This window comes from Hordeum vulgare, chromosome 1H (assembly GCF_904849725.1).
Source record: "Hordeum vulgare subsp. vulgare chromosome 1H, MorexV3_pseudomolecules_assembly, whole genome shotgun sequence".
In the NCBI taxonomy this organism is placed as follows: domain Eukaryota; kingdom Viridiplantae; phylum Streptophyta; class Magnoliopsida; order Poales; family Poaceae; genus Hordeum; species Hordeum vulgare.
The window spans coordinates 362974816-362988102 of NC_058518.1; the positions used below are offsets into that span (position 1 = coordinate 362974816).

The 13287-nt window shown below is 54.4% G+C and overlaps 1 protein-coding gene across 1 annotated transcript; it reads right to left on the minus strand.

The window, feature by feature from the left end:
- Positions 1–847: 847 nt before the first annotated feature.
- Positions 848–2579, minus strand: LOC123411101 (peroxidase 5-like). Its single transcript, XM_045104027.1, has 2 exons — positions 2038–2579; positions 848–1741 (listed from the first exon to the last, which is right to left on the minus strand). The coding sequence occupies exons 1-2, from the start codon at positions 2473–2475 to the stop codon at positions 1175–1177; spliced, it is 1005 nt and encodes a 334-aa protein (XP_044959962.1). The 5' UTR covers positions 2476–2579; the 3' UTR covers positions 848–1174.
- Positions 2580–13287: the final 10708 nt, after the last annotated feature.

A 13287-nucleotide genomic window follows, 5' to 3' on the forward strand; every position in this document is an offset into this window, starting at 1 on the left:
CACACCGGCGAGCCTGGCAACCGGCAAGGCCAAGGTAGCCGGGAGGCCTGGCAGCCGAGGGGAGGGCCAGCAACCGGCAGGCCTAAGGCACCCGACGATCCCAAGGTGGCCGACGAGTGGCGACGAAGACGGAAGGTGGGTGATGCAGGCGTCCTGTTCTACCGGGGTGACGTCGGCGGCATAAAGCGATGGGTGGGCAGATGCGCGGACGACGGCCATGACGGGTCACCTTGTCGCGCAAGGCCGCCGGGTCGAAGTAGAGGTCGGCTGGTCGTGCCTATGTCGGACTAGAGGCATGCAGGTGTCGACGGCGGCAACGGGCGACGCAACCCGATCTTTAGATCGAAAAACCAAAAAGGAAGAACGTCAATCAAGAGACCGGCAAAAGAGAGAAAATTCAGATCAAGATATCGGGGAAAAGACTCTCTAGGCAGCCGATCAATAAGACCGACGGATGAACCATAGGTACAGGCGGTGCGTCCCCCGGCGGTGGTGCGCGGGGCGGAAGCTGTGGCGACGGTTAGGTCAAGGAACTTGCGGCATATACCATGTTAAAAGGGACAGAGGGGCCGATGGAATAGTTGTTGTATTGCTCGAGCCTCAAGGGCATATATATATAGAAGTACAATGATCAACTTGAAGTACAAGGCAAGGTAAGACAAATCTTAGTTTATCTAATATTTCCTAACTAGTCAATATACTCAACAACATAAATATTGTTTATATATCTTGCTGCATCATATTCGATCATACTATGTTCAAAGGTCAAACAAGTCCCTGTCGAATTGCGGCAACTTCCTTAATCTGGTTACAAGATGCTCTGTAAAGAAATATGAAAACGTTTAGATCACAACGGACGAAGTAATTAGCATTGCATTTTTATTTATTTAGTATCATCAATGTGGCACACGAACACTCACAAAGCTGGTACTAGCTAGTTACAATTTCCTCAAAAGACACACACACACACAGAGACACCTCAGCCGAAAAGAATCAATACAGATCGATCAATGAGCAAAAGAATAGGTGGCCAATACACATATACTACGCGCGCGCATGGTCAAATAAGAAGGCTAAATGCTACCCCGGGTGCACCTCCAATCCAAATTAATCCATCGCCACTCCACCAAATGAGAAAGATGACCCTTGATGCACGGCGCCATGGATGGACCGATCATACGACTCGGCAGTTGGCCCTGATCTTGCCGCTGCTGCCGGTGAGCACGCCGACGTAGCCCATCTTGACCATGGCAGCGGCGAAGTCGCTCTGGAAGGTGGCCGGGTCGTTGGCGTAGGAGACCACCTGCACGGCGGTGTTCCCGTCGCTGAGCAGCGCCTGGTCGGAGGCGAGCAGGCCCCGGTTGGACATGATGCCCTTGTAGAACCCTTCGTCGAAGGAGTTGGGGGTGACGGCGTCCATGGGCACGAGCGGGCCCGGCGAGGAGGACGCGCCGCACTGCTGCGCCAGCTGCGCCACGTAGCCGGGGTCCATGGTCGGGTCCTGCGCCGTCGGGGACGGCGTCTGCAGGCGGCTGCTGAAGGAGCTGCAGTGCGAGCCGCCGATGGTGTGCGCCCCGGACAGCGTCACCAGGTCCTTCTGGTTGAGCCCCTTGGAGGCGAAGATCTTGGTGAGCTGGTTCACGTTGGGGCTCGGGGGCGGCAGGTTGCCGCCCGTGTCCTGCGCCCGCGACACGCCCCCGTCCCTCCGCCCCGCCGGCACCTGGTATGCGTTCCCGCCGGTCTGCGTGCGCGCACACAGTCACCATCAGCGACGATCAGTAACAGACTAAACAACGGCGATCCCGTCGTGTGCGCCGCGCATGCAGGTGCAGCTAGTAGCGTCATGTGGTGCACAGCAAGAAAAGGAGAAAGGTAGGGGACACAGATGCAGATCATATCACATATGCTTTACGTACTGAGATTCTAGTAAACCCATATATATGATCATGTGCTGTGTGGTTTCCTAAAGTGATAGTAGTAGTTTATTAACCACAAAATGCAGGACGACAGCCGATGATGGATTTGCTTTGCACGTACCAGCGCGACGCTGTCCCTGGCGGCGAAGGCGAGGATGTCGGCGCAGGAGACGACGCCGAAGCAGGCCTGCTCCACCCGGGCCTTGATCCGGTCGATGACCTCGAACCCCCGCAGGCTCGTGTTGGGCCCGGCGTCCTTCTCCGCCGTGTTGCCCTTGGTGGAGTCGACCAGCACCGACGCCTCGCAGCCGCCGACGAAGCAGTCGTGGAAGTGGAGACGGAGGAGGCCCGCTGCGAGGCCCGGGTTCGCGGTCACCGCCTTGCTCACCTCCTGCTGCACGATGATCTCCGCCGCCGGGCACGAGCTGTCGTAGAACCCCACCCGCAGCTGCGCGCGCACGCCCGCCGACGCCATTAGCACCACCACGTAGGAGACCACCGCCACCACCTGGACCAAGCTTAAGCACGTCGCGCCGCCCCGTCTCATCTGGACCGTCATTGCCGGTACGTACTCAGCTCTGGTGTGGTGGCAATGGCACTGACACTCTCTTTATACACTGGTGGCTTAGCTATACTTCTTTGCTAAGGAAGGGGAGAGCTGATGAATGGAGCGTGTTAAATAGAAGGATTACGATTAAACATTGGAGGGATTAAGGGGAATCTCGACCGATTGGCGGTGCATGTGCGCGCGTAGGGGGGAAAGGGTTGGTAGTGGAAATATGTGGTGGAGAGAGTGGGGTCGCGCGCGGCGACGCCGTGGCTTTTCTGCCATGATTGCTGGCAATGGAAAGGCTGCGAGATCTGCGGTACATTGGTAGTACTCCAATTTTTCACCTGCACGCAGGTGCATGCAGTACGCCGCGGTCAAGCCATGGATTCCGCCGGAGCTGTGTATGCATGCCATTTTTGCGAGGAAGATAAAGTGGTGATTGTTGCTGCATCTTGTGATGCTATGGCCGAGGCGTGCATGCAAGAACTGTGGTGTCATGACAGTAAAACAAATTAAAAAGACTTGCCAGATACTGCTTGCGTTGTTGTTTGAACGATTTAATTTCTGCCAAGACTGAAGTCTGACTTGCGTCTCCTTGACACCTGGTAATTCAGCACTATCTGAGCGAGCTGGCAGTCTTGTTCATCTCCGGAAGTGAGATATGTAATACTCCCTCCGTTCCTAAATATAAGTCTTTTTAAAGTTTCTAATAAAAGACTACATACGGATGTATATAGACATACTTTAAAATATAGATTCACTTAATTTGCTTCGTATGTAGTCCGTTAGTGAAATCTCTAAAAAACTTATTGGAACGTGTAACTTCCCTTGATTGATCAATAGATTACAAGTGTGATGTATATATAGGAGAGAGTCCCACGTTCTATACAAGTGGCTGAAGTGGTCAACGTGGGTAACCCCTAGATCCTATTGTTGTGGTACACAAGTGTTACAAGACTTATCTAACACCCCCCTCAGCCGAAACACCATTTGGAAGGATGTTTAGGCTGGACCGAAAGTCATTGAACACGGTAGATGGCAGCCCCTTGGTGAAGACGTCGGCGAACTGTGAGCTTGATGGCACATGAAGAACACGAACCTCGCCAAGAGCCACCCGATCGCGAACAAAGTGGAGATCGATCTCAATGTGTTTCGTGCGCTGATGTTGCACCGGGTTGGTGGCGAGGTATGAGGCGCTGATATTGTCACAATATACAACGGTGGCTCGAGTGGGAGGGAGATGTAGCTCATGCAGGAGCTGACGCAACCAGCAAGCTTCGGCCACACAGTTTGCCACGCCACGGTATTCCGCTTCGGCACTTGAGCGAGAGATGGTTGATTGCCGTTTGGAAGACCATGAGATGATGTTCGAGCCGAGAAACACACAAAATCCGGAAGTGGACTTACGTGTGTCGGGGCAGCCAGCCCAGTCTGCATCTGTATAGGCGATGAGATCCCGCGAGGAAGATTTGTATAGCTGAATACCGTAGTGGGAAGTGCCCTGAAGGTAGCGAAGAATGCGCTTGACGAGCTGCATGTGACTGTCTCGTGGAGCATGCATGAAGAGGCAGACTTGTTGAACGGCATAAGCGATATCTGGCCGGGTGAGAGTTAGGTATTGGAGGGCGCCGGCAAGGCTGCGGTATTTGGTGGGATTGGAGAGGAGATGACCGTCGTAGGATGAGGCCTTAGAGGTAGTGTTGATCGGTGTAGAGACGGGTTTGCAGTTGAGCATGTTGGCGCGGTCAAGAATCTCGAGAGTGTATTGCTGCTGGCACAAAAAGAGACCCGAGTGGTTGGTGGTGACGTTGATGCCTAAAAAGTGATGGAGGGGACCAAGATCAGACATGGAAAACTCGGATTTTAACGAGGTGATGATGGCGGTGAGAATGGTGGGTGAGCTAGCCGTGAGTATGATGTCATCAACGTAGAGAAGGAGGTAAGCAAGGTGGGAGCCGCATTGCATGATGAAGAGTGAGGAGTCGCTCTTGGATGCCTCGAAACCTAAGGTGAGCAGAAAAGCTTGGAAGCGAAGGAACCATGTGCGTGGAGCTTGCTTGAGACCGTATAAGGACTTGCGAAGGAGACACACATGGTTTGGTCGGGAAGGATCCACAAACCCGGAAGGTTGGGAGCAATAGACCGTCTCATGGAGATCACCATGCAAGAAGGCATTCTTGACGTCGAGCTGGTGGATGGGCCATGACCGAGAAGTGGCAATGCTGAGCACCACGCGAATAGTGGCCGGTTTCACAACCGGACTAAACGTTTCTCCATAGTCGATGCCCTCTTGTTGAGTGAAGCCGCGGACGACCCATCTAGCTTTGTAGCGAGCCAGAGAGCCATCAGGGTGGGACTTATGACGAAAGATCCACTTTCCCGTGACGATGTTGACACCTGCAGGCTTAGGCACCAAAGACCAAGTAGAGTTATCCATTAGAGCATGATATTCTTCTAACATAGCTTGTTGCCAATGGGGATCTTTGAGGGCGGAGCGGTAAGTGGGTGGTATGGGTGAGATGGGTGTGTTAGTGGTGGTTGCAACGAACAATCGTTTTGGCATGAGATAGCCGGTTTTGGCCCTGGTGGACATGCGGTGTACATTCTGGGGTGGCTGTACGGGAACGGCATGTGGGGGGAGACGTGGCGCGGGGGTAGTGGCCAGCACGGAAGTGGAGGAGGATTCGGCGGGGCCAGCAGGACGGGTGGCAGGCGAATCGGACGAGGAAGTTGAGGTGGAGCCAGAAGATGCGGTCGTGGCAGAGGAAACGGGCGTGGTAGGCGAGGCAGGTGACGGGCAGGGCGATGCGGGCGAGGAGACCGAGGCAGATCGGGCGGGAGTATCGTGCGCGACAGGTGGGGAGGGCGCGTGGCAGCGGCTGACGCGGGAGGTGGTGGAGCACGAGGTGGATCCGGGAATGATTGGTGGGGCCCGGACGAGGTAGGTGGGGGTGGGTGGATGGAAACCGTTGGTTGGGTGGGATCTGCATGGGGATTTTCGGTGGACGTGGGGGTGGTGTAGCCTGGTGTGTGGGAGCTGTAGGGAAAATTCGTTTCGTCAAAGACAACGTGTCTGGAAACGATGACACGGCACGAGGTGAGATCGAAGCACCTGTACCCCTTGTGCTCGAGTGGGTAACCGATGAAAACACATGGGGAGGACCTAGGCGCTAGTTTGTGGTTCATGGTGGCATGGAGATTAGGAAAGCATAAACACCCAAAGACGCAAAGGTGGGAGTAGTCTGGTTGCACGCCGTGGAGAAGATAGTATGGTGTGTATGGGGTGATGGCGCGAGATGGGCGGCGGTTTAGGAGATATGTGGCAGTGTGGATAGCTTCGACCCAGAAGGGAGGTGGAAGGGTGGCTTGGAGAAGGAGAGTGCGTACAATGTCATTTGTCGTGCGGATTAGCCGTTCTGCTTTGCCGTTTTGAGGGGATGTGTGGGGGCATGAGAAGCGGTAAGCGATGCCGTTGTTGGAAAAGAAGGAACGGAGAGAGGTGTTGATGAATTCGCCACCATTGTCACATTGCATACTTTTGATGATCACGTGGAATTGTGTATGAACAAATGTGAAAAATCGTTGGAGGACAGTGGAAGTATCGGATTTGTTGCGTAGAGGAAACGTCCATGAGTAGTGGGTGTAATCGTCAAGAATGACAAGATAATATTGAAAGCCGGAGAAACTTACAACGGGTGATGTCCATAGATCACAATGAATTAAATCAAAAGGAGCAAATGTTTGGCTATGAGAGGAAGGAAAGGGAAGCCGTGGCTGTCGCCCTAGTTGGCAAGCAGTACATGGGAAATGGGGAGCTTTATTACAAGTACTAAGAAAGTCCTTGGAGATGGCGGAGAGGGTGGCAGGGCCAGGATGGCCAAGACGGCGATGCCACAAATCCGAAGTGGTGGTGAGGAGAGCCGACGCGGGAGCTGTTTTGTTGCCGAGGAAGGGGTAGAGCTCGCCGGAGCTAGCGGAGATCATGAGGGCCTGACGGGTGCGAAGATCCTTCACAAGAAAACCACATGGAAAAAATTCAACAGAGCATGAGTTATCTTTGGTAAATTTGCGAACGGAAATGAGGCTAGTGACTACGGTGGGAGAAACCAGTATGTCGGTGAGGCGAAAGTTATGGGGATGGAGGAGGGTGGAGCCGGTGGCGGTGATGGGTAGGTGTTGTCCATTGCCAACGAGAATGCTAGTAGGAACATGTTGTAATGAACGACTAGACGAGGTTAAGGTACCTAGGTTGCCGGTGACGTGAGAAGAAGTGCCGCTGTCCATGTACCACTCGGGGGCGGTAGGCGTGGTGATGCCGGAGTTGCTGAAGGCGGCGTTGAGCATGGCGAGGTGCTCCCACGATGGTGGCTGGGGCCGATAGGGCACTGGTGGCGTCGGAGTGGGGTACATGGCGTAGGCGTGAGCATGGGCACCGGGGGGGTCCCAAAACGCCAGCGGCATTGGGAGGAACCCATCCAGGGCGCGGCGAGGGCAGGGCCATGCCATACGGGGCGAAATACCCGGTGAATGGAGAGAACGCTGGTAGGGGAGGCTGGGAGCGCCCGGAGGAGTCGTGGCGGCCACGGCCACGACCACGACCACGGCCGCGACCACGATCACCATCGCCGCGACCACGGCCGACGGTCGGATGAGGAGGGTGGGGCTGTCCTTGTAGGCAATCGGAGGAGGAGCGATCCGGCTGGCCAGTGGAGGGTGCCCGCTCGGTGGATCCACGGGCGCCAGACACGGAGCCGGTGGTTGGGGTGCGGTCACCACCAGGGAAGGCGAAGGCGGAGGCGTTCTCCTCGGCGGCGCGTTGCGCCTGCGACTCCTCCGCAAGCACCACCCGAGGGAGTACGGTGTCGAAGGGGAGCTCTTGATCACCGAGGACGACGCGGATCGTGTCGAGTCGTTTGTCGAGACCATGAAGGAACTGGGTGGTGAGGTCGGTTTCGCTGACGGCGTGGTCGATGTCGGCGAGACCGTCGGTGAGGAGCTTCATGCGGCGGGCGTACTCAAAGACGGATAGATCGCCTTGTTTGAGGTTTGCGGTACTGTCGGTTGAGAACCATGAACCGAGCAGCACGATTTGCGAGGAAGAAGTCTTTGATCTTCTTCCAGATGGAGTATGTAGTGGTGGCGCCGACAACATGGTCGATCATGGGATCCGCGAGTGTGGCATAGAGCCACAGGGCAACGTGGGCGTCGAGCTCCAAGTAGGCAGCATCGGCGTTTGGTGGAGGAGGGTGCTCGATGAGATAAAGGACTCCATAGAGAATCAAGACCATGAGGAAGAATGATTTCCACTTGTGGTAGTTGTGATCGGCGGGGTTGAGGTGGAACTTGATGTGATTTGTGATATGGTCGGTGAAGATGGGGTGGCGTGGTTGGGTTGCGGCCGGCGGCGGCGGTGGCGGCGGGGTGGTGAATAGGGGAGCAAAGTGAGATCCGGAGGCAGGGGAGGAACCCTGGAAGAAGAACGGAGGAGGCGGTACCGTAGGAGAGGAGGCGACAGTGTGGGCGGCGTTGGTCGCCGGAGAGGTGTCGGAGGCCGGCGTCGAGCCTGAGATCGGTGCAGCGGAGGAGGAGGAGGCAGAGGCGGCGTCGGGGTCGGCCATAGAGGGACCTGGAGCTCTGATACCAAGTTGGAATGTGTAACTTCCCTTGATTGATCAATAGATTACAAGTGTGATGTATATATAGGAGAGAGTCCCACGTCCTATACAAGTGACTGAAGTGGCCAACGTGGGTAACCCCTAGATCCTATTGTTGTGGTACACAAGTGTTACAAGACTTATCTAACAGTATTTAGGAACGAAGGGAGTAGTCATTGAGGCCTCGTTACATGTTGAGGGATTCCATTGCTCAATCTTTTTCATTTATTTTTGAACACCCGAATACCCGATTGCTCAATCTTAACTATATAATGCAATGGTCCAATCAGCACTTTTGCTCTATTTTACGTAGATTTTTTATGCTACTGTGTCTCTTTTTCCCCGCTGCATGTAGCAAAGGCCTAAAAGGGCAGGCATCGGATACACACGGCATGCGTAGCTAGCAAATCCTGATTCCTGACAGGCAAGCTCCAGGGTAGAGATGCATGCAGAATAGCAAATGCGCCACAGGTAGAAGGAATCCAGCAGGGCGCGAATGATTGTGCGTATTTTCTTCAAGCTTAAGCGTGGGACAGAAAAACTTTCAGCTAGTTACATTGTTGCAGAGCATCTATTGTGTGTAGCAATCTTAGCAGCTGGACATGGGTTAAAGAAAGAAATTTACTGCTCTTTCGGCCTCTGCACCAACTGAATATGCATGCGGCCACATGCATGGACATGGTTCAGACGTGGTGATGCATACGATCGAATGCAGGAAGATAAGAAAGTTATTTAGGCCACACAAGCGGGGATATTTTTTAACCAAGAACAAGGAAGTAAACAGATCCACTGACTAATCTGCAGTGCACATGCAGACCGGGCGTGTTTGGTAGATCGGGCTCAGGTCATGACAAGACTTATGTGGACTCTTGCCGTCTGAGTTAGTTTGACATCAAGGTAACGGATCATTCGTCGCGACAAAGTTGGATCAAGGGAGCAAGTCCGAAATTTAATAGGTGAATATTCCTGTAGAAAAATACTGCGTTAAGAGCATCTACAACCGATCCTCTCATATCCTCCTCAAACGTCCGGACAGGCCGCCCGATCACTCACGGACCATGAAAAAGCGATTCAGATGGGCCTCTTAAACCGGTCTCAAACACCCGGTCTGACCGACCACTCTCAAACCCGTCTCAAATATGAGAACGATATGATGCTGTCTGGGCATGCACGGGCATCCTGCTCCACGTCAAAGCTATCACAGGTTGTCCCACATGCAGTCACACACCGGAGCTCTCGCCTGTGATTTGCGAGGCGGGGCGTTGTAATTTTGTCTACCGGGCATCGTACTTTTGCAACGGTCGTCGAGGCATCGTAATTTTTCTTGTCGGAGCGTCGTACTTTTACGTCGGCCGTCAGGGCGTCGTAGTTTTGCGGGTCAGGCGTCGTAATTTTGAGTCGGCCGTCGGAGTGTTGTAATTTTACATGTCGGGACGTTGTAATTTTGCATCGGCCGTCGAAGCATCGTAATTTTACATGTCGGGGCACCATAATTTTGCATGGGCCGCCAAGGCATTGTAATTTTACGTATCGGAGCATCGTAATTTTACGTCGGTCATCAGGATGTCGTAATTTTACATGCGAGTACGAATATAAAAAGTTCGAATATAACATATGCGAATGCACGAAACAAAATATGAAAAACCGTTAAATGCGTCCATGGGTATATAGGGGTCAGTGTCGTGGGTATAAGCCTCACAGTAGATGTGTAGGGTACGAAAAGGATGGGCAGAGCCTTAGCTACGGCGAGGTTGTATGAGTTCAGGCCCCTCTGCGGTGGAGGTAAAAGCCCTACGTCTCAGTGCTCTGGGAGCTTGTTGTCGAGTGGAATATGGAATACAATGAGTTGCTAACCCCTGCACCAGCGGGGGAGGGTGGCTTATATAGAGTGCGCTGCCCTCCACAGCGGTTCAGGTACAGGGGTGGAGTAGTGGCGATTGAATGCGTACGTTACAGGTAACGTACGTCCTAAATGCTAATAAATGCACCGGGAAACGTACGACCGTTTCCCTCCAGGGGGTTACGATGTTCCGAGTATCGTCGAGTCGGTTAGTTGGATGTTCTCCGAATGCTAGTCTCCGACTGGATGGTCGAGGACCTGTTACTGACTGGACGATGGGGACTCCTTAATTCAGTCGGAACTGATTAAGGGCCTTGTCCCTTATGAGGGGTAGTCCTTGGGTAGGACTTACAGGGCAGGCCTATGACCCTACCCTAGGACTATAACCCCATCATTAGTCCCCGAATGAATTGGGGTTGGAACGACGAAGCGATGCTTGAAGTTTGGATCCGACTGGAACGGATGTGACTTTGGAGTTGCTTGCCTCGATCCATTTTATCTTCTCTGACCAACGATCCGAGTGGAAATCTTTGTGGAATAAACTGTCGGAAACCGAGTGCTTCCAGGGTATCTCTTGACGTGACCAGTCAACTGACAGCAACGGATTTTTCGGGATCCTCAAATTTCGGTTTCCGCGCGCTCAGCGGGGATGACGCGAGCGCGCTCGAGTAGCGCATGACGCCTCGATTCTCGCGCCTTCAACTTCTCCACTGATATCGCCGCGGTCGGTCGGGGGATAAGGTTTCGGGGCCACCCGCTAGCGACCCAGTCGGAACCTTACTTAAACCCCAGCGGCAAGGGTTTTTCGTTACACCCGTCGGATCTTTTGCCTTTGCTTCGTCCTCATCGCCGCCTCCAGCGCACCTAACCTCTCCACTCCTCCTTCCCCTCCGCGGATTCGCAGCTTCCGCCATGACCAAGGGTCAGACCAGCAAGATGGAGGCGAGGAAGAAGAAGGGGAAGGCGGCGGCTCCTGCTCAGCGGCGGCAGCGGCCGTTGCCGGCGGGGTGGATCCAAGGCGACTTCCTCCCCTCCACGGTGAAGGAGGGGGATCTGCTGCAGCTGGTGGAGCACGGGATGATCGTGCACAAGTCTTGGAGGCTGCCGGCGGAGAATGAGGTCGAGCCGGCGCCCCGAGAGGGGGAGCGCGTCCTGCTGCTCAGCCATGTCTATCGAGGTTTCTCTGTGCCCCCGCATCCTTTCTCCAAGGGCATTATGAACGACTTTGGGGCACAGCTTCACCACTTTCCCCCGAATGCTATTGCCCATCTCTCTGCTTTCATAGTTATGTGCGAGTGCTTCATCGGCTGCCCTCCCCATTGGGGGTTGTTCAAACATATATTCTCTGCTAGATCTCAAACTATCAAATGACTCAGTCAGTCGGATGATAAAACGCATCTTCTCCAACTCTGCGGAGGCTTAGGTTTCCAGAAAAAGAGTCGGAGTAGTTATCCTGCTCTTCAGCTGAGTGAGTCGGTTAGGAACTGGCAGTCGACGTGGTTCTACTGCCAAGACGTTGCCTGCCCGAATGCCTCGACACGGTTGCCTCCTTTTAGCTTAGATCGTCCCGCTCCACCTAAGCAGCTCGCGCTCACGAAGGCGGAGAAGATCGACATCCAGCCCCTGGTCGACGCACTCGTAGATGTCGTCAGAAGGGGAGTCACCGGCATGGATTTGCTGGAGACTTTCCTTGGTCGGCGCATACAACCACTGCAGGCTCGCAACCACGCCATGTGGCACTACACGGGGCCCGAAGACTCCACTCGGACCAATGTTTGGAGCGTGACCAGGAGAAGGTGGCGTCGTGGGTGCTCCAGATCACAGGCGCCTGTGAGAACCCCAGAGGGTCTCGGCGAGTGAGGGCTTTCAGCGCGGACAATCCTCCTCCGAACCAGGTGAGTACCATTTGTCGAGTGCACGTATCTGTTTTAGTTTTACCGCTTTCTTGAATCTCTCCCTGTCGTTTGATGTCGCCGACTGTTTTTCATGCAGAAGTGGACCAACTGGTTTTCTCCTGTCTCGAATGGGAACCCGGACGAGGAGGAGGAAGAAGGCAGCCAGGAGGGCAGTGTGGAGAGCGGCGAGTATGTCTCCGATAGTGGGGAGACAGAGGAGGAGTCTGGTGAAGAAGAGGAGGATGACGAAGAGCAGGACTCTCCGCCTCCACTGCCAGAGCACCGGACCAAGCGCCGACATGAACCTGCGGTTCCCTCGGCCCCTCTGGCATCCTCGAGTGCTCCGCCTGTTGCTCCCGTGGTTCTGAGAGCTCGGAGTACCAAGAGGGCCAGGGACGCTGTTGTCGAGTCCATGGGTCAGCGTTCCAAGGTGGCCAAACCGAGTGGGTCTAAACCTCTGAAGGCTTTGCCGCGGATAAGGGTCGTCGTTCCTGTCACCTCGACGTAAGTGCTCTGTTCCTCCAACTTCTTATGATATTCGGTTGAACTCCTGTTTGAAGGTCGAATGAATTTCACTCGACAGGGTTGCCACCTCTGCCACCTCTCCGGCGCGCCAGGAGGATGATCCCATGGACGCGGACAATGTTGTCTCGTCCCAGCCAGGTGCGTTGTAGCGATTTCGAGAGTTTTATATTATCACATCGCGAATTCTATCTTCGGTCTTGTCCTTCTCTTTTTCTGAGATCTCGCGTCGTTCGGTCTGGCAGGGGCGATTTATGTGGGCGAGGGTGACCAGGAGGGACCTGGGCCAGCTGGAGAGCCTGTCCTTGAGGCTGTCCCGCCAGTTACTGCTCCCGCCGCGGACGTGCCGCCGACTGAAGCGATGCCGCCGACTGAGGAGGCGCTGGTGGCTGCTAAACCGACTGGAGCGGGCCTTGGGATGCCCAGGGAGCTTCCAACGATGCCAGGCCCATCCAATGTCGAGTTCAACATCCAGCACCTCTCGGAGGATCAGGTGGGAGCAGCCAAGGGGGGCATGGTGCAGGCAGAGCTGATGGCGGGAGAAGCCAAGAAGGCGTACGACTCCATCGCCTCCTTGTACTAGCGGAACTTGGAGTTGCGGGACGATATCCGAGTAAGTGGGCTAGTAAGTAATTACTTTTCTCTTGTAACCCACTGGGTGTGCTCGGATACCTTATGATGTTTGCAATGGGTTCACTCTGAGTGAACCCAGTGGGTGTAGTCCCCGAGACTTCTGTCGAGTGCTTGCACCGACAGTTGTCTTTATGCATATTGTCTTTGACTTGTTCGTATTCGTGAATAATATGGTCGACGGCTAACAGTTGGGGCACTCGGAGTACACCTACTGTAAGAGTCCCCGAGAGTAATTTTACTCAGGTCGGGTAGTATTAGCCTCACAGGCTTAGGTGTT

Bases quoted from the DNA above. Each gene is read 5' to 3' on its own strand.
- LOC123411101 (XM_045104027.1), bottom strand. From the start codon at position 2,475: ATGACGGTCCAGATGAGACGGGGCGGCGCGACGTGCTTAAGCTTGGTC. The intron at 1,742-2,037 runs GTACGTGCAAAG...GCGCGCACGCAG, and splicing joins CCAGGGACAGCGTCGCGCTG to ACCGGCGGGAACGCATACCA.